Source organism: Cynocephalus volans, chromosome 1 (assembly GCF_027409185.1).
Source record: "Cynocephalus volans isolate mCynVol1 chromosome 1, mCynVol1.pri, whole genome shotgun sequence".
Lineage (NCBI taxonomy): Eukaryota > Metazoa > Chordata > Mammalia > Dermoptera > Cynocephalidae > Cynocephalus > Cynocephalus volans.
The window spans coordinates 240,764,519-240,785,477 of NC_084460.1; the positions used below are offsets into that span (position 1 = coordinate 240,764,519).

Below are 20,959 nucleotides of genomic sequence, written 5' to 3' on the forward strand. Positions count from 1 at the left end.
GGATGGTTCAACATAGGCAAATTAATAAATGTGATGCACCACATCCCATGATCAAGGACAAAAACCGAATGATTATCTGAATAGATGTGGAAAAAGCATTTGATAAAATTCAGCATCCCTTCATGATAAAGACTCTCAGCAAATTGGTAAAGACTCACGGTAAATGCCATATATAACAAACCCACCTCCAATATCATCTTGAATGGGGAAAAGCTGAAAGCCTTTCCCTTAAGAACAGGAGCAAGACAAGGATGTCCACTCTCACCACTCTTATTTAACGTAGTATTGGAAGTACTAGTCAGAGCAATCAAGCAAGAGAAAAATAAAAGGCATCCAGATTGGAAAAGACAAAGTCAAACTGTTTCTGTTTGCAGATGACATGATCCTATATGTAGAAAAACCTTAAGACTCTACAAAAAAACTCTTAGAGCTGATAAACGATTTCAGCAAAGTTGCAGGATACAAAATCAGAATCAATTTAACCAAGGAGGTAAAAGATCTCTACAATGACAACTACAAATTACTGCTAAAGAAATTAAAGAGTACACAAAAAGATGGAAAGACATTCCATGCTCTTGGATTGGAAGAATTAACATTGTGGAAATATCTATACTACCCAAAGCTATCTACAGATCAAGTGCAATCCCCATCAAAATATCAAATGACATTCTTCACAGAAATAGAAAAAACAATCCTAAGATTCATATGGAACAACAAAAGACCCCAAATATCTATAACACTGCCTGACTTCAAATTATACTACAATAGGCATAACACTATCTGACTTCGAATTATACTACAAAGCTATCGTAACCAAAACAGCATGGTACTAGCATAAAAACAGACACTTAGATCAGTGAAACAGAGAGAACCCAGAGGTCAACCCACATGCTTATACCCAACTCATCTTTCACAAAGGCACCAAGATCATACATTGGGGAAAAGACTACCTCTTCAATAAACGATGCTGGGAAAACTGGACATCCAAATGTATAAGGATGAAACTAGGCCTGTAACACTTGCCATATACCAAAATCAACTCAAAATGGATTAAAGACTTAAATATAAGACCTGAAACTATAAAACACCTTAAAGAAAACATAGGGAAAACGCATTAGGAAGTAGGACTAGGCAAAGACTTTATGAATAAGACCCCAAAAGTATAGGCAGCAAGAGAAAAAATAAACAAATGGGATTTTATCAAACTAAAAAGCTTCTGCAGAGGAAAAGAAACAACAGAGTGAAAAGGCAACTTAAAGAATGGGAGAAAATATTTACAAACTATATGTCCAACAAGGGATTAATATCCAGAATATACAGGGAACACAAACAATATAACAATAAGAAAACAAGTAACCCAATTAAAAAATGGGCAAAGAAGCTGAATAGGCATTTCTCAAAGGAAGATGTACAAATGGCCAACAGACACATGAAAATATACTCAGCATCACTAAGCATCAGAGAAATGCAAATCAAAATCACAACAAAATATCATGTCAGCCAAGTTAGACTGGCCATTACCCAAAAGACAGAGAATAACAAATGCTTTTGAGGATGCAGAGAATGAGGAACCCTCCTACACCATTGGTGGGACTGTAAATTAATGCAGCTGATGGAGTTTGGATGTTTTGTTCTCCCAGAACACATGTGGAAATTTGATCCTCAATGTGGCAGTGTTGGAAACTGATTTGAGTCATGGGGGCGGATCACTCATGAATGGATTAATGCTCTCCCCGGGGGAGGGGGGATTAATGAATGAGTTCTCGCTCTATTAGTTTCCATGAGATTGTTTAAAAAGACCCTGGCACCTCGTCTCTCTCTTGCTTTCTTTCTCACCATGTGATCTGCTTGTACCTGCTGGCTTCCTGCCGCTTTCCGCCATGAGTAGAAGCAGCCTGAGGCCTGTGCCAGATGCAGCTGTCCCAGAATCATAAGCCAAATAAATCTCTGTTCTTTGTGAATTGCCCTTTCTGAGGTATTTCTGTTATAGCAATACAAACAGACTAATACAGTAGCCATTACGGAAAACAGTATGGAGTTTCCTCAAAAAACTACAGATAGAACTGCCATATATTCCAGTAATCCCGCTGCTTGGTATATACCCAAAAGGAATGGAAATCATCATATCGAAGGGATACCTGCTCTCCCATGTTTATTGCAGCTCTATTTACAATAGCTAAGAGTTGGAACCAGCCTAAATGTCCATCAGTGGACAACTGGATAAGGAAAATGTGGTATATATACACAGTGGAATACTACTCTGCCATAAAAAAGAATGAAATCCTACCATTTGCAGCAACATGGATGAACTTAGAGAAAATTATGTTAAGTGAAATAAGCCAGGCACTGCATGTCCTAATTCATATAAGTGGGAGCTAAAAAAATAAATAGAAAAGAAAGATGCAACAATAATATGTTGAACTTCCAAAAGGAGAGAACAGAACTGAGGCCAGTGGGAAAGGAGGTGGGGGGGGGTTAGCGAGAAATTGGTAAAGGGCCACAAAAAAATGATTATGTTGTATAATGTTGAATATACTAATTATCCTAATCTGAGCATCCCATATTGCACACAGGTATTGATATTCAGTGTTGTACCCCACAGATATGTATAATCAATTATGTTTCAATAATAATTGAAATAAAAAAAAAAAACTAAACCAAAAAAGGCTGTAAACAGGAGTGAGAAAAAATTAAAAGAAAGTTGAAAGGATTTAGGGATCAATAGTACATTTATTTATTAATAATTACTATGTAAAGCTAATGGAGATACAATATAAAACAGTTCTGAAAATGGGACAGGAAAACTTTTGAGGAAAGCATACGTGACTATGAAGGCTGAAGGAATAGATGGCTAAATATATTATCAAAGCTTATTACAATAGTTAGAAAACCGTGATTTCCATTTATTTTGTGTAACTATGTGCTAGGCACTATGCAAGGCACTTTCACAACGTCTATGCGGAATAGGTTTTTATTGCCAGTGAGAAAACTGAGATCAGAGAGGCACAGTACCTTGGCCAAGGTTTAACAGCTAGTAGGTTTGGATTTGCTCCTTGATCTCTCTAATAGGGGTCTTTCCTCTGGATCATGCTGCTTCCATGTTGAAATATCTGTTATTTGGAGATAAGACATCAATGAAGTCAAGTAATATGGTGCAAACTTGATAATTTTGGGGCTATCAATTTTGAGACATTGAATGGAAAGGATTTAGAATTTTTTGTTTATCAGGTCTGGAAATGCCATAGTCTGAGAAAAAGTGATTGGTTCAAGATTACTGAGAGGTGGAGGCAAAGTTCAATCTTGCATCTATCTAATTCTAAAACCTTGGTTTTTTAATATTAGAACTTTAGTGGGGTCTTTTTTTGTTTTGTTTTTGTTTTTAATTCAGGGCAAAAGTAAGCCGGGGGAGACAAATGACTTTTTTGAGATGAACACTGATCTGAAAAATCAAGTAGATCTATGAGTAGAGAAACTAAATTCATTTTTTTTGGAGCAGAAGACTGAATACTTTAAAAAGTAAGATAATACTTCAATATTTTCTACCTTCATATGGTTCCACTTTTGATAATTAGCTGATGGTGTTATACACACTTTCAGCAATTTGGTTAATAGTTAAAACCTTTTTGAGTTTTACCTTAAGGAAATTTTTAAATTAAAAGAATTTTGGTATGCTACTCAAGTACTCATATGATTGGATTCAACCACCAAGTTAGTAATTTTCAACAGAATTGTGATGCCTTCTTGTGCTTCGATTTTTGTGATATTCCTGCTCTAACCCTTCAGTTTGTGTGAACAAACAGCTTTGAGAGTTTATTAAACAAAAGTTAGAATGCTACAAAGTTAGGACTGAGAATTGTTGCATGGAGAAAAACTGCCTTTTTTGTGTAAAAGCAATTATTTTAAAGTGGTGTGGTGAGAACATCATATTTGATTTGGTATACTATGTAAACAAATTTATACAGATGACTCTTACAGGGGTACTTCAAAAAGTTCATGGAAATATAGAATTAAAAGATAATACAAATCCATGAACTTTTTGAAGACTCCTCGTGTTATTAAATTCTGGCATATTCACTGAAGAATACACTTGAAAATTTAGAACATAATTTGATCAGGTAGCAGTCTTCCCCAAGATGCTCTAGGTATGATTAGCCAACAATTCAGATTTTTCATTCTTCTGGTCATAAGTTGATCCTTTTAGAAAAAAGAATTTAAAGGAGAGAAAACTCAGGGGGGAAAAAACGAAAAAATATATATATATATGTGGTCTGACATTCATATATGTGGGAATGGGAATCTCCCCAAGTTTTTTCAGTTAAGTTCATGATGTTTTGCCAAACTCACTGAAGTTAAGACCTGTACTCATACACCCTAGCATTGTTAGTCCCTTCAGCAATCAGACGGGACTTTTTTACGGTCTCAATAAAACATTCAAGTAATTGCACAGTACCATTCATTTATAGCCAGTTCCCAAATGGCAGGGTGTATCACAAAGTGAATAACAGTGATTCTGGGAAGATCATGACTAGTTGCCTCATGTCAGGGGCTAAAGATCTTGGAGAAGAGTGCTTCTCAGAGATCATCCTTCTTCTGGCATCCTTAGGCTACTTTCAAATGTGACTGATCCTATTGCAGTTCATCCATATTCCCTGGGCTTGCTTCGCACCAGATTCATTTTGATCTCATCCTGGTTCAGATCTCTACCTTTGTTTTGGAAAGGATTTCTCTACTCCTTCCCCTACCCCTACTCCCCTAGGACTCAGAGGGACCCAATACTGGAGGCCTCAAACATGCTGTCCTCAGTCTCCCAAGAAACCAAGGCAACAGTTTCCAAATCAGGATTTGCCTCAGAATCCTCTGAAGCAACTTGTATAAATAGACCTAAGGTTTTACTTACATTGGTTGAAATCTTTCCAGCTGTAAAAGATATAATGGAAGAATAACCAGAAACTATTCATTTATTCAACACAATTTTTTTTTTTTATTTTAATGGAAAAGGTGCATACTGTGTTCCTGGCTGTGTACTAGGTGCTGAAGATCCAGATATAAAGATAAAGGAGTTTTGTTTTAGGGAATTTATAGTCTGGTGGGAATTAAGGGGGAAAGATCAATGGGTAGAGAGGTGCTATGGCACAGAAGAGGAAGAATTTAACTCTGCTCCTGAGGTTTTAAGAGGTGGTCAGGGACAGGAGTTTTCTGGGCAGAAAAAGGCATTTGAAGGAGAAACACCAGCCTCACCAGGGAGGTGAGAGAGGTTAGCATATATTGGAAACCGCAAACATTTCCTCATGCTTGTATGGAAATGAGAAGACATGAAGTGAAGATATCTATAAGTGGTGAAGGATTAACACAAGAACATTTCCTGGAATTAAAGGAATTACAGATTGAAAGATTTCACTGAGTATCTCACCAATGAATGAAAAAGTCTCACCCCTAAATATATCCTTTAAAAATTTAGTATTTCAGGAATGAATAGAGGATCCTAAAAGCTTTCAGAGAGGAAAAATAATGTAAAAAGGATTAGTAATCAGAGTAGCATCAGACTATTCAAAGTCACAAAGAAACTAGAATAAAATGAAGTCATTCTTTCAAAATTATATGAAATTATTTCCTAGCTAGAATTTCATACCCAGTCAGGCTTCCAACCAAGACAGTTTAGACACACAGATTCTCAAAATATTACATTCTGTGCACTGTATTCAAGTAGCTAATGGGAGATGTATATTGTCAAAACAAGGGAACAAACCAAGAAAGAGAAGATAGGAGAGCCAAAGAAGGGTTTCCCACAGAGGAAAAAGGTAAAGGAAATGCCTAGGATGGTGGCAAAGTGAAGTCATAGTCCAAGTCAGGCCTGGAGAGCAACCATTTCAGCCAGACTGAATCAGGATGAAGGGTATAGAAGGAATGTCTCCAAGAAAAAATGGAATGGGAAAAAAAAAAAAAAAAAAAAAGGAAATTACCTGATTATTTTTTACTTTATGGAGAGGAGTTTTACAGTTCTTGGGAGAGTTTGATAAGCTGAATAAGTGTTAGGAGTATAAAAAGCTAAGCAAACAACAACAAAAAACAAAAACAGAGCACCTAATAACTCTCAGAGAAACAAAAAGTTGTCCAAGGAAGGAAATATAATCATTGAATCCTACGTGACACTGCTGGGAGTAATATTTACTTTATCAAGCTACCATAAACCCTGATTATTGACTTAACCAAATGTTACAATGTCGTTGGAAGCTGGGTGGATTGGGGCAAATGTGACATTTGTATGTATGGAGATAAAGGATGGTATATGAGAACTAAATTCTTATCTTCCTTAGGGAGAAGCTAATAGATAATATTTAAAATGGAAAAATCAAGAAATAGCAATATAAGCATATTATTTAGAAATACGGAGTTAAATATCAGAAGAAAATGCTAAAGGACTTGAAATTAGTTGCCTCTGGAGAGTAAGAATTGGATGCGGAGCATCTAGGGCAGGGGATTTCTGGTTTTTATTATGAGCTTTATAGTCCTATTTCATTTTTTATATTTTGATAAAAATAGAAATAATTAATTAAAACATAGACCTAGCATCTGTAATGCTGAGGGAATCTTGCAAATGGTGTTTTGTGTTTTGTTGAACACACTTTTTTAGCTTGTGTACTCTATATACCTAACTTTTGCACATTCATAAATTTTATCCAAACTTTCTTCTACATTTAACTAAATATGAATTGTAGTAAAAGTTGGTATTGTTGATTCAGATATGTTTATAGGCTGTATATGGAAACAGTATCTCCCCCCACCATATTTTTATGTAGTTTCTAAACTATCTTCTAAACTTTAGAGGATAAACAACCAACCTTTCCGCTTTCTTGCCTTCCCCAAAGCAGAGTTTGACTCCATGTAAGAAATCAGCATAAGAAATCAGCATTCTTCAGTGACCTGATGTTCTTAAAATGGGATTACTAGTTAGCTGCACATTAAGATCTCTGAGCTGACTGTGTGCATCACTCAGCAGAGCCTCCAGTTGTTTATAGAGAAATTTAATCTATTAAAAGATACAAACTGTGCCCCTCTACCTTTTTATTTTGGAAAAATTAAAACAAAGACAAAAATCTCACAGAAAAATGGAGAGAGTAGTAAAATGCCCATAAACCTTTCGCCTAGATTCGTCAGTTCTTAACATTTTGCCATATTTGCTTCCTCTCCCCTCCCCCATACACCTTTTTGGGGGTATGGGGGCGGAGGCTGACCATTTTAAATTAAGCTGTAGACATCATACTTTAATACATCTATATGTTTCCCAAGAATGAGCACATCCTCCTATATGTTATTTGCCAGGAATAAAATATTATCTATGTAGTTAATATTCAGATTTTCCTAAAATCTGAATAATATTTCCTATAGATTTTTTTTGATCCAGAATCTACCCAGTGATTACATTTAATCACTGATGATTACATTTAATCATCATTAAACATGCTGGAGGTTTCCCTGTTTGTTTTTTTAAAAATCTTTCATGACATTAACAATTATGAGGCATCTAGGCCAGTTGTTTTGTATAATGTCCTACAAATATGGATTTGTCTTTTTGCTCCCTCATTGTAAGATTCTGGTTTACGACTTTGGAAAGAACGTGTATACAAACCTTTTTTATCCACTGTTTTTTAGTTTTTTATGCAGGTTCAAAGTTTTGGTTCATTGTTTTCTTGTTTGTATGTTTTTTGTTTTGTTTTGCTTTTCCTGCTAATCTGTGGATTGGAAAAGGGTATTAAGAATGACCACTGACCTGCTGAATAGTAAAACTCCTTGGACCACAAAAAATATCACTGTAATAATCTCTGGGATGGGTAATCTGTTCCTCTGGAAACAAGCATAATGCATTTTTTAACATCCTTGGTGGTTGTTCTTTGGATGACAATATATTGTAATCAAGGGCAAATTTTCTACTCTTTAATTAAATTCTGCTATGGTATACAGTCCAGGGAGCCACTTTTGGAAAACACTTGGCCAGCTTTTCTATCATCCCTAAACTGAAAGTTTGTTTTTGGAATCTAAATGCTGAATGTGTGTTCAGTTTGCAGCATTTTAGTTGTCCTTGTGCCAGGATGCTCAGTGGCTTAGGTTATGTATATTTTGTGTGAAGTGAGTGCAGTGTGGAGAGATGGCATGCCGCAGATGCCATAAGAGCTATGCAAGTTTGCTGTTGAAAGCATGCTTCCCGTTCGTCAGGGCTTCCCAATAGACCTGGTGACACAGTAGCCTTTAGGCAGAGCTCCTCCGGATATGTAGGAAGTGCTGTTACAGGTTTTGTTGGGGGGAAATCTGAGCCATTTCTCTGTGGACAGCTGTGTTTCAAAGTCTAGACAAGTTGCCGTTGAAGTTTGCACAAGCTGCCAGGGTGAGTGTTTTCATTTTGATTTGTTTATACTCTTGTTTTTCTTCCTCCTAACTCATCATGGTTCTTTCTGGAAGTTTCACAAGACTCATAATACATTATCTAAAGTAGGATTCAAAAGATGCATTCTAATATATTTGTGATTCAACTTTTCTTTTTCTTTCTCTCTCCAGATTTTGTGGAAGTATAGTACTTTGTCATTATGAGATGTCGTCTCTCGGTGCCTCCTTTGTGCAAATTAAATTTGATGACTTGCAATTTTTTGAAAACTGCGGTGGAGGAAGTTTTGGGAGTGTTTATCGAGCCAAATGGATATCACAGGACAAGGAGGTGGCTGTAAAGAAGCTACTCAAAATAGAGAAAGAGGTAAGGTCTTTTCCTGCTCTCAGAAATGGTCAGGATAGCACTTATATAAGCTTTTCAACCTAGAGTTAGAGGGTCACAGGGCTGCAAGGGACCTAGCAAGTTGGGGCTGTTCCATGAGGCTGTTTCCCAATTTCCATTCCGGGAGCCCCATAAATAGAAATTATTGCACTGTGTGCTTTAGGGTTGAGTTCTACTAAGGGTCATCTGAAGTGCGAGGATTTCTTTCCATGGCGTGAAAGACCGAATGTTCTCAGAGCTCTCCTGGAGGAGAAGGTGAGATTTCAGACCTTCCCAGGGTTCTTTCCCTAGGGCAGCCAAGAGGGGTCAGTAAAGAGTAACGTGTCAAGTTCTCATCCCCTTTTCATTATCTCTTCTTGAATTTATGATCATCAAGAATTATCTTTCAAAAAATAAAGAGCACTATTCTCCTACTGAAATAAGCAATACCAGCTTCTTGTATTTCACCTCTACTTAAGGCTAACAGGGATGGACTTTTTGTAATAAAGAATAGGTGCTAGACAGAGAAGTGCCCTTAAAATTAGAAGAGGGTCTTGACTTTCAGAGTCCAGGATTTGTGCTTGTTGTAGACAAGCTAAGAACTCTCAGACCTTACATCTCTCTTAGGAATGTGACACAACACGGCCCCCACATTCAGTTTGGTACCTCAAGAATAAATCCAGTTGCAGAGCAGACTTGTAGGGGCTCAGCAGCATGGATAACTTTTAAGAGCTACCCTCTGGAGCTTGTTTTGGTCATTTCTATTTATGCCCTGTTTTGGCTAATTATTGTCCTTTTCTGTGTCTTTTTAAAGTAAAAATTTCCATAAATAGCTTTTAATTTCCCTGAATGATTTCATTTTTTTCCCCCACTAATTGCTGCCAGTGAACCATAGCAATTGATTAGAGAAAGGAAACCTAAATGGCAACATTTTGTGGTTTTCCTCCCAGCAGTGCTGTGTAATTGTGTGATCTCCAGCTGTGTTTCCAATTGTTGAAGCCAGGTCAGAAGTACTAAGATGTCTCTGTAGGTTTTGGAAAGTATTGAGAAGTGAGAGCTTTTAAAGCCAATATGTACACAAAACAGAAGGGTATCAGGTAGAAGAAGTTTGTTCTCCCTTTCTCCCATTTCTTTATCAACAAAAATTTTTAACAGTAGCCAAGTAAGAAACCATTTCTTACTCTGGACTGAACCTAGCCCGTTTATGAAGTTAACTCATTAAGTCCTTTATGAATGAGTAGTATTGTCCCATTTTATAAATTGGGAAATAGAGGTTTGAGAAATGTATTAAGCTGCCCCAGAGGGGCAAGTGAAAACTAGGAGGCCAGACCCCTTGTTCTTTAGTTTTAAACTCTGAAACCTCTAGTTTACCAGGTAAGAATAGAAAATAAAATAGTTCCGTCCAGTGATAGTCAAAGAGATTTATAAGTATGCTAATATTTTTAAGCATTTGGTCATGCAGCTTTACTATAGTGCACATGTTCTTATGTGATTATTGTTGTGAGAGAGACTTTATGAGACATGAAACAGATTTTGATAGGAAAATATTAATTGCAACTCCAACCTCTACCCCCCAACATACGTGGGGACTTAAAAAATTTTGTGGAAAAATAGAATTAAAAGATTATACAAATTTTCCATGAACTTTTTGAATTACCCTTGTACATACAAAATACCTTTCCTACTATTTTTGAGAGAACCAGCAAAATGACATAGAAGAGCAGAGAGTGAAAGCAGGAATTGGAAACTGTCAAATCCTGGTTTTGTATAGGTATTTAACCTGGGTGTTTGTAATTCAGAAATTGAGTTGATTACAGTAAACTGCAAGAGTATAGCTTATAAACTTGTAAGTAGGAAAAACAAAAACTCCACTTCAGCCTTGGGGCTTGGTTTAGTCAATGATTCTGAGTGATAAAGAGATATGGTAAATTATGTCAAAGTACCCCACATGTATGGAGTCAACATGAGTTTAAGAAGTAAAAAGTTTTGGCCAGGTGTTGGCAGTTATTGGAAAGGAAATATACATTACTTCCGTAATTCATTGTTATACTTTATGAAATATCTATTAGCTTGCTGGCTGCATGTTTTCTATGAGATAAGATAAAGGTAAATAAGCTCTGCATTTTTTCCGATTTATATATCCAATCCCATGTCACTTAATTGTTTTTAGCCAATGAGTTTCAGAAGCAACAGAACATTTAATAAAACTTTTGTAGCTGACTTCATGTGACTCTTTAAGAATGACTTGATACTTGGGTAAATATATGTTTTATGAACTTCGTGAAATGTGGAGAAAATATATACCAATCTCTTTAACTGTTCTTATGTGAGATGGTAAAGGAAGACTATTTACTTTCACTTTATTTGCACATAATCTCTAGTTTAGTGAGTATGTATTATTTTCCTCTATTTTTCTAATTAAAAAAAAAGAAAAATGGCTCTTACTTAAAATCTTGGTGGCTCTTTAAAACTTTATTTTTAAGAAGCTTTTAAACCTAGAGAAAATTTACGAGAATCATACCATGAACTCTAGTATTTACTTTCCCTAGACCCACTTAGTAACATTTTGCAACCTTTGCTTTCTCTATGTGTATTATTGATTTATATATATTCATATATATTTCATTATTCTTGCTGAACCATGAGAGTAAATTGCAGAAGCTTATATGCCTTTATCCCTAAATACTTCAGCATCTCCCAAGAACACAACCATAGTACAATTAACAAATTTAGGAAATTTAACAATGATAATAATATTACCTATTATGCAGTCTATATTCAAATTTTTCAATTGTTCCAATAATAGCTTTTTATGGCTAGTTTTTTCCAACCCAGGATCCAATCCAGTAGCACATATTGCATATAATGGGCATATCTGTTTAGTCTGCTTTAATTTAGAAGTTTCTCTGACTTTCTTTGTCTTTTAAGACTTTTACCTTTTTAAAGAGTATAGGATAGTTGTTTTGTAGAATGCCCCTCATTTTGGGTTTATCTGATTCCCCCCTCCTGCCTACCTTAAGTTTATGTAGTTTTGGTAGGAATGCTACATGTGTGTCCTCAGTGTGACTTTATGGGACTTGCATGATGTCAGTTTGTCTCATTATTGGTGATGTTCATTGGAACCCTTGGTTAAGAGGGGTTCACCCAATTTCTTCACAGTAAAAATACCTATTTTCCCTATGTAATTAATAATTAAGCTATTGGTAGATACTTTGAGACTACATAAATATCTTTTATTTTTATTTTTATTTTTTTTAAAAAGATGACCGGTAAGGGGATCTTAACCCTTGACTTGGTGTTGTCAGCACCACGCTCTCCCAAGTGAGCCAACCGGTCATCCCTATATAGGGATCCGAACCCATGGCCTTGGTGTCATCAGCACCGCACTCTCCCAAGTGAGCCACGGGCCGGCCCTTAAATATCTTCCTTCATCAAACATTTACCCAATGATTTTAGTATCTGTTGATGATTCTTGTTTGCAAATATTGTTATGACAGTTTACTGTTAGAAAACAAAATGTTCAACATAAATTGAATTTTCCCTTCTTATTCCTTCCTCCCTTATTTATTTATCCATACATTTTTTTATTTACTGTTCGATTGTAGACTCAAAGATTCATTTTCATATTGAAACTGTTACTATCCATTACTGTTGTTATTCATTTTCATGCTTAAATTGTTCCAAATTTAGCAAGTAAGAACTCCTTCAGGCTGTCTCCTGTGTCCTTTTGATATGTTTTCACCATATTTTGATGATTTCCTTACTTTCTGGAATGTTCCAGGCTCATCTAGTTCCTGTCCCATTCCTGGTGTCAGCCATTTCTTCAAGAAGCCCAAAGTCAATATACTTTACCTGATTTTGGAGTATAATATTTAAGAACCAAGGTTTTGGTGGTAGGATTGCTCTTGCAAGTATTTTAAACTTAAAAAAAAAAAAAGAGCCTTTGTCCTTTTGGCAAAAATGATGGTTATACAGAAATTTTATTTATGAAAGCTTTTAATTTAAAATTGTACCTTGGGATAGCTAGGATCTGTGATATCCTGCTGTTAGGAATGTAAGTTGATAAACCTTTCTGGAAAAGAGTATAGCAAAATGTATCAAAAATCTTAAAACATTTACTTTCTTTGAACCAGAAGTCTTACTTCTAGAACTTTATCCTAAGGAAGTAATTAGGAATGTGCAGAAAGATGGATAAAGTAGGAGTTCATCTTAGATGTGTAATGGTAAAGAATTGGAAACAACAAATTATGTATGCCACAGCTGTACAGTAGAATTCCTTTCCATTTGAAAAGAATATTTAGGGAGCTAGGAAAATGCTCACAATTTATTGTTTAGTGGTGAAAGCAAGTTACAAAATATTATATATAATATGATCCCAGGTGTCTGCTTGGTGTATGGTGCTTTTATTTTTCTTATATTTTCCGTCGTTTTCCATATTTTTCTATGATTATTTCATATTTCTATTTTTTCCAACATTTTATTATGAAAATTTTTAAACACAAAAATAAGTTCAAAGGGTTTTTACAGTGAACATCTATATACCCACCATCTAGGTTCTGTAATTAATGTAAATACTTGCTTTGTCGCATGTATATTCAGCTATCTGTGCTTTCCTCCATCAGTCCATTTTGATGGCATTTCAAGTAAGTTGCAGGCATCAATACATTTCCGCTTAAATACTTCATTATACGTGTTATGACTAGAGTTCAGTATGTGTTCGCAGTTTCATTTTGCTTTGTTTTTGAGGTAAAATTTACATACAATGAAATGCACATATCACTGATTTTGAGAAGTGTGAATACCATGTGACCCTTATATTTACTTTTATAATAACAAAAATTCAATTAAAAAAGAGTATAGCTCTGACAATCTATGCTACTTTCTAAGAATGCTCAAGTGAATTGAGTTTTGAAAACTTCTTTAGTACATCATACAACACTAATTTTACAGTTTCATATGTGCCTCTAAAATGTTTAATGTTACCTTTTACATTGCTTTTCCGTAGCAGTGCTACAGGATCTCAGTGGTAATTTAACTTGTTAATGTTATTTGCAGATTTGCTTACAGCGCCTTACTTATTTCTGTCTAAAAATTTTTTTCAACAGGAAAAAGTAATATAATCTTAAGGATATATATCAAAAACAAGAAAAGAAGCCATTATTATATCTTTTTGGTATATTTCAGATGAGCTGGGATTAAACTGAACTGCTTAAGTAGAAATTTAAGCAAGTAGTGGAGGTGGCAGAGAAAGACATTGTGACCCCAATGTCCTATTTACAACTGCTGGCCAAGAGATCAGCCTCCACACAATGAAGAGTTTATCAGCTTCATAACGTGAACTTTTGAAAAGGATTAATCATACCTTAATTTTACTCTTGCAGTATATTTGATGACATGTTGAACCAGACATGTCTGTACGTGGTTTTTTTTTTTTTCTGGCTGGGAAAGATGGAAACATGAAAGCCTTTATGTTAATTTGAAATCTGTTGATATTCAAGTGATATTAGGAAACCACATTTAAGTATGAGATATAAAAGAAACATTATTCCTTATATTTCCCCCCCAAATTGAAAGGAAGCAGAATCCTTAAGAGGTACTAGTAGGAGGCCTTTTCTTCATTTGCCTTGACTTTTGCAAGACACCACTCCTTTATTTTAAGAAAAAAAAATCTTACCAAATGTGACTGTTGTAGAAATTTTGAAAGCCAGATAAATTCAAGTTTGAAAAGTGTTCCACATTATTAATATTTATACATAAAGAGAAGATAAAAATGTCAACACTGATTATGATAACAGGAATAAGCTATCAATAATTTTTTATATCATGGGGAAAATATCAGTGTGAAATAGAAGATACAATCTTGAAATTGCCACAGAACTCAGAAAGAGCTAAAAATGAAAGCTTTTGTTATACATATTATCAATATGACAGTATTTATTGCTTTATAGAAGCCTAATTAAATGTTATCACTTTATTAGCTCATGGGAGACCCTTTTTCTCTTTGCAGTACTATTGCTGACTTTTAATTAATGAATTCTTTGCATTTGTTTTAATTGTAGGAGACATGTTTTTTTTTTTTTTTTTTGTCGTTTTTTTTTTTCGTGACCGGCACTCAGCCAGTGAGTACACCAGTCAGTCCTATATAGGATCCGAACCCGCGGCGGGAGCGTCGCCGCGCTGCCAGCGCAGCACTCTACCAAGTGCGCCACGGGCTCGGCCCGGAGACATGTTTTAATATTTTTCCCTGTCCCTGAACACAGTAAAGAATAATAATACATTTACTTTCTTTGTAAATCCCCTCGATATTTAAATATATTGATGGGACCAATAAAAAGAAAAAAATATCTTAGATACTTGACAACTGCCATTGAGTTCTTGCCTAGTTTCTGTGATATTTCGTCCTAAATAGTGCTTAGGAATTGTCACTTGGTATTTTTAAGCATAGAGAGAGCTGCAGTCACTATACCAGAGCCACCATTTTTAGTTGGTACTTTCAAATGCCTACCCTCTCAGTACCTAACTTGTTCATTATAGCATCTCCATATGCCTGGTCTCTTCCCTTTCACTCAGTAGTCCCCTCGTAAGTTATCATTTAAGACATCCCCATGCAAAAATTTTCTCCCCAGTCAGAATTTACCCATTCTAGATTTCATTCTTTTAGGTCAGTGGTTCTCAAAGTGTGGCCTCTGGACCAGGAACATCAACATCATCTAGGAACTTGTTAGAAATGCAAATTCTTGGGCCTCACCCCATACCTGCTGAGTAAAAAACTTTGGTGGGTGGGGCCTGCAATCTGTGCTTTAACAAGCTATCCAGTTGTTTCTGTTACTCACTAGGGTTTGAGAACTACTGCATAAGTTGTACACAGTCATATGCCAAATACAGACCATCAGTACATTAACTTCAGTTTGGAGTTTTGGGTACCTTGTCAAACTAGTGGTGGAGAGGTTTTTGTTCTTAGAGTCTTTAAGACCCTTAAATTCCCAGGTACCACCTATGCATAGGCATTGCTTGGCAATGTCATGAGCATAACAAACTAAAGGCTGACTTAGGAATGACAGCATTCATGGAATCTCAGGCAAATACCTTCAGATCCAAGCTCTTCCCAGTCTGGTGCTAACCTGAGTTTCCAGCTTTGTTTTTTTATTTTTCTGGCCTGAACTCTACATTCCTGTCCAACTGTTCTTCTCTCCTATCTTCCTGTTTCTGTAACCATGTTTGTATTCTTTCCTTCAGCTGTAATGCTTTTGTCTTCTCTGCCTGGGAAGATTCTACTCATTCTTCAACTTTAATTTCTTCCTTCTCTATGAAACATTCTCAGTCCTGCAAGCATAATTTTCTCTTTCTCTTTGGAATTTAGACCACTAAACATTCTACCAGTAATTTGAAATATAATTAAAACTGTCTTGTGACGCTAGCATTTCTGTAAGAAATAGCCACTTAAATTAAACATGCCAGGTCTTCTCATTTGAAAAGTGGGGCTAATAATAGAACCCATATGTTAGGATTGTTGAGAGGACTAAATGAGATACTATATGTGAAATATATAGGAGAGTGCATGACACAGAGGAATACTTGGATAACTGGTAATTATCAGTTGTATCTTCACAGCTGTACTCCAAAGTCAGAATAGAAGATAGGTGTCATCTTTTGTGGAAATTTTAATTAGTTGATGCCTAGGACCTTATGTTGAGATGGCATCAGACGCTGCATTTACAGTTAACGGAAAGAGGACCATGGCAAGGCTCAGCATGAATGTGAATGGGCAAGCACAGGGGTGGTGTATTTGACATCCCTGTTGTGAGCTCTCTGGGTACAAGGAGTGTCCTTGTGGCCAATGCTGTCACCATCCTGTCATTGTCACTACAAAGTATAGCTACCACTGTGAGCTTGAATTTGGTTAAGGGCTTTACATTCCTGCCTTCTTCTTCTTCACAGTCACTTTACAAGAGTATAATCTCCATTTAACAGATCAGAAATTAAGGCTCAGAGAGGTTAAGCAACCTGGCTAACATCAACAGCATCCTTCATGTGGGTCTTCCTTGCCAGCCTCACAGCACCTGACACTGCCTTGTTCACAGTAAACACTGAAATATTTGTTCCTTGATACTTGGTAGCATGTTGCGGTGGACCTTCCTCTCATTCTCTTCCATCCAGGAAAGGTGTCTTGTATTGAGGTATATTGTATGTTCTTCATTTACTCTGCTTTGAGCTGTGAAGAGAGTAGAACACTTTAATCTTTAGTGCATAACTGTAAATAGACTTGCACTTGGTAATATAGTAACAGAACTCTAACTTATTACCTTTGCTTTAGAGTACCTCATGTTTGATTTTTATAGATGCCTTTGCTTTTGTACCTTGTAGACTGACGTGCCATTTCCGCTTAAGAAACTTTAAACATTTCATTGTGCCATGTTTTAACTTTGTGCTACGTATATAAATCATCATTTTGAATTAGAGAATAAGCAATTTAGAATAATGAATCATTTTATTTGATAATATAGTCATCATTCCGAAGTATATATTGAACAACTGTCCATCACTCAGTTCTTTTCTATGAGCTATTTCTGTTACTGGGAGCTTGTAATCTGAGATGCTCCAAGGTGAACTGCTACAAAAGAGATAGAGAAAATTGGACACATGTTGAACAAATATATAAATTAAATGAGTAAGCATGTATTACCAATATGTTTGAAGATAACTTGAACCTTATGGGAGAGGCTATTGAGGAAAAGCTGCCAGAAAGACTTCTTCTGGGACTAAGAGGAGTTTAGAAAATTTTATAATTACCTGAATTATAAATAATGTTCTCATCATGTTATGTGAAATGCAGTTATAGTAAAACAAGCATCACAGTATGGTATGTTTTAGATCATTGGTATGACCTTAAAAATGTTTTATTTGCAAGTGAAAGCCCCCTATCCTTCTTATTTTTGCTACTTAGTCTTTTAAAAATTTAAAAACCCTTTCAAAACTTTGTTAGATTACATATTTACCTGTATGTGGAGGTTATTTTCAGTTTGCCATGTGAGGAATTTCAGCTTTTCATTAAAGTATTATTGATCTCGGTATATTGAACAATAAACATTTCAGTTAGTTAGTATTTGTTCTCTAGCCATGCTCTAAATATTGTGCTGAAATCAAACGAATTAATGTATTTCAGTAAAAATGTTATGGCCTAACTGATGTACAAATCTAGGCTCTTGCTGCTAGGAGAAAAATAGTATGCAGCATGAATTGAATTCCTGAGAAACTCAAAACCTAACATAGAATAATTGAAAAATTGGAGTGGAAGAGTAGCCCGTAAGTATTTCATATAGTTTCAAAATAAATACAATTGGCTCTTAGTCTTTGAAATAGAATTATCTCACTTGAGCATTAAAAAGATGTCTAGAATTTTCTTCTCTGCTCTCTAGTGAAGACAAGAAGTCACTAACACAAAATTACCCAAGAATAGGGGCTATGTTATCAACTTTTTTTTCCACTGCTCTTGACTCCTGCTTCTGGTTAGGACATCCAGTTTCTGTTTGAACACTGCCATTGGTGACATATGAAATGTAGGCTGCTCAATTTTGGAACAGTTTAATTCTTAGAAAGTTCTCTATAATGTAACTGCTAGCCGTTGATACTGTCCCTACCTCTGGGGCCACACAAAACAAATATTACGCTTTTCCATATGCCAACTTCTTGAGGACAGGATCTGTATCTTACTGATCTTTGTACTTTCTGGATTCCACATGGTACCTGGCCAACAGTAAGCAACCAATAAATACATAGTGAATAAATTAACAAAATAATAAACAGAATGATCACATCTCAACTTCCTCTTCTTTTGTAATATTTACAGAAAGATTTGCTATTCCTGAATCTACAAAAAAGGATACAGCTTGCCATTCCTAGTCTACTTCATAGCCTTTTCTTCTCCATATTTGGCTGGTTTTTTCAGTTCTTAATAAATTACTTTGTCTTTGAATGAAAGTTTCTGTTCTACAGCAGCAAGGAAGGATTTTCCTGGCCATAGTTCTTATCTGGTTTGTTCTTTTTAACATATTTCCAGAAGAGGAATCCAAGATACTTTTTCTTAGCACTGCTAATATCAGATGTTCACTGATCCATGACCTGACAAAAATTAAGGTACCCTAAGTGAAATGAGACTGCCAGAATTTTAATTACTTGAAAATAGACTCCTATACTGTTCTTCAAGAAAATAGTGCTGGTAAAATTAGCTGCATTAGAGAAGCCACACTGATAAAGATGAAAATGTCTGGTGGGTGTTTGTGCAGTCTCTGTTAAAGAGGAAGGAGACTGTGTGGCTACTCTTGAAAGAGAGATTATATTCAGTAATTAATTCCCAATGATTTTTAAACATGCAGAGCAGTGCTCACTTTAGTGGGAAATTGAATTGCTTCCATTATTGGAATGTATAGTCTACCTTAAGAAATATGTACTCATTTTTATTTTAATTATTAGATGGGTATTTTAAAATCTCAGGATATTTTCTTAGCCTCAAAGTGTGGCCTGTGCCCCTAAGTGTAGTCTACATTCTTCTTCGGGAAAAACTTTATGAGCAGCGAAACCTGGGAGTTGTGGCTAAGGCCAGGGCACCTCTCTCAGATCAGTGAGGATCTGTGGGAAATACTGATTCTTGATATTCTGACCTCATGTGCTGACCAGACAAACAGCAGATTTTAGAAGAGAATATTAAATGGATTTTGGGACTAGAGTGTTAAAAAGTTATACTCTGCCTTGTTTCAAAAATATTTAAGATTGTTAGCAGGTAGAGTAAGTATATTTTGAGGTTCCAAGGAAAGGCCTTCTGTACCCCCAAAATCTCTCTCATCTAAATGTGGAGTGAGAAAATAGAAGAAAATTAACATTTCTTTAGTTTCTATTATTTATAGCCACTATTCTAAGCAGTTTACGTATTTTCTCTATTCAGAACTACTACTAGCACTTCAAAGTTTAGCTTATAACTTCTTTGTTTAAGGTAGTTTCCCCCAATAAAACTGCAGATACCACTGAGAAAGGTAACTCTACATGTTAGTAACACATTGGAGTGAATGATACGTCTGACTTGTTTCCTGAGCACATGCTTTTCTAGGTGGGGGCATGCATAATTGACACTGTAGGAGACCCACCTGAACAGATTATAAAGTAACCTCCTTTTTTGTAATTCAGTCATCCAACAAATATTGAGTATCTGTTACATGCTAAGCACTATTTTAGGTACTGGAGCTACATGGGTAAATTAAACAGGCAAAAATTCATGTTCTTTTAGAGCTTACCTTTAAATATGGGGAATAAGAAAATAAATGGTATGTTAAAACATTGTAAAATATAAAGACTTCTACCCCCTTTGAATAGGGACTAAATTTAGTGACTTATTTTCAAAGATGAAAGTATAGAAAAGGAAGAGTTAGTAACTTTATAGTGGAACAACCTGGCAGACACTAACTTAACCAAGTGATCAGGGTTGACATCACTAGTGATGTCATGTTGATAGCAAGTATCCCCTAATAGGATTTGATGAGAAAAGCACTTCACCTCTGTGATTTTATTCCTCAAAACCCACAGCCCCAATCTGGTCATGAGGAAAACATCAGACACACCCAAATAATGGACATTCTACAAAATACCTGACCAGTACTCCTCAAGAGAGTCAGGTTTTGGGAAAGAAGGAAAGACTGTTACAGACCAGAAGAGATTAAGGAGACATGGTGACTACACACAGTGTGGAGTCCTGAACTGTATTCTAGAAGAGAAAAGGGCATTGGTGGAACAAATGGTGAAATCCAAATAAAGTCTGGAGTTTAGTTAATAGTAATGTACCAGTGTTGGTTTCTTAGTTTTGACAATCTACCATGGTGATGAAACATGTTAACTTTAGGGGAAACAGGGTGAGAGGAACTATTTGTATTGTCTTTGCAACTTTTCTGCAAATCCAAAATTATTCCAGAATAAGAAGTTAATTTTTATAAATATAAGGGGAGAATAAGAGCAGAGTAAGGGAGATCGGGACTGCCAGAGTGGAGCTATGGTTGCAAATCTACATGGGTTAGGGTAGGCCTCATTGAGAAGGTGACATTGAGTAAAAACTTGGAGGAAGTAAGGGGGGGGGAGCTATGTGCATATGTGGGGGCAGAACATTCCAGGCAGAGGGGACAGGCAAACGCCACGTGGGAGCATCAGTGGTATGCTGGAGAAATAGCAAGGAGACCA

At 35.9% G+C, this 20,959-nt stretch overlaps 1 protein-coding gene across 3 annotated transcripts in view; it reads left to right on the plus strand.

The window, feature by feature from the left end:
- Nucleotides 1-20,959, plus strand: part of MAP3K20 (mitogen-activated protein kinase kinase kinase 20) — a 170,156-nt gene that overhangs the window by 8,204 nt on the left and 140,993 nt on the right. For 2 of the 3 annotated variants that reach the window (XM_063080751.1, XM_063080742.1), the window contains exon 2: nucleotides 8,551-8,743. In XM_063080751.1, coding sequence (XP_062936821.1) covers nucleotides 8,585-8,743 — 159 coding nt within the window. In that variant the 5' untranslated portion in view covers nucleotides 8,551-8,584. Of the gene's footprint in view, nucleotides 1-8,221; nucleotides 8,381-8,550; nucleotides 8,744-20,959 lie in introns of those variants that run through there. The other variant, XM_063080733.1, reaches the window with a different exon arrangement.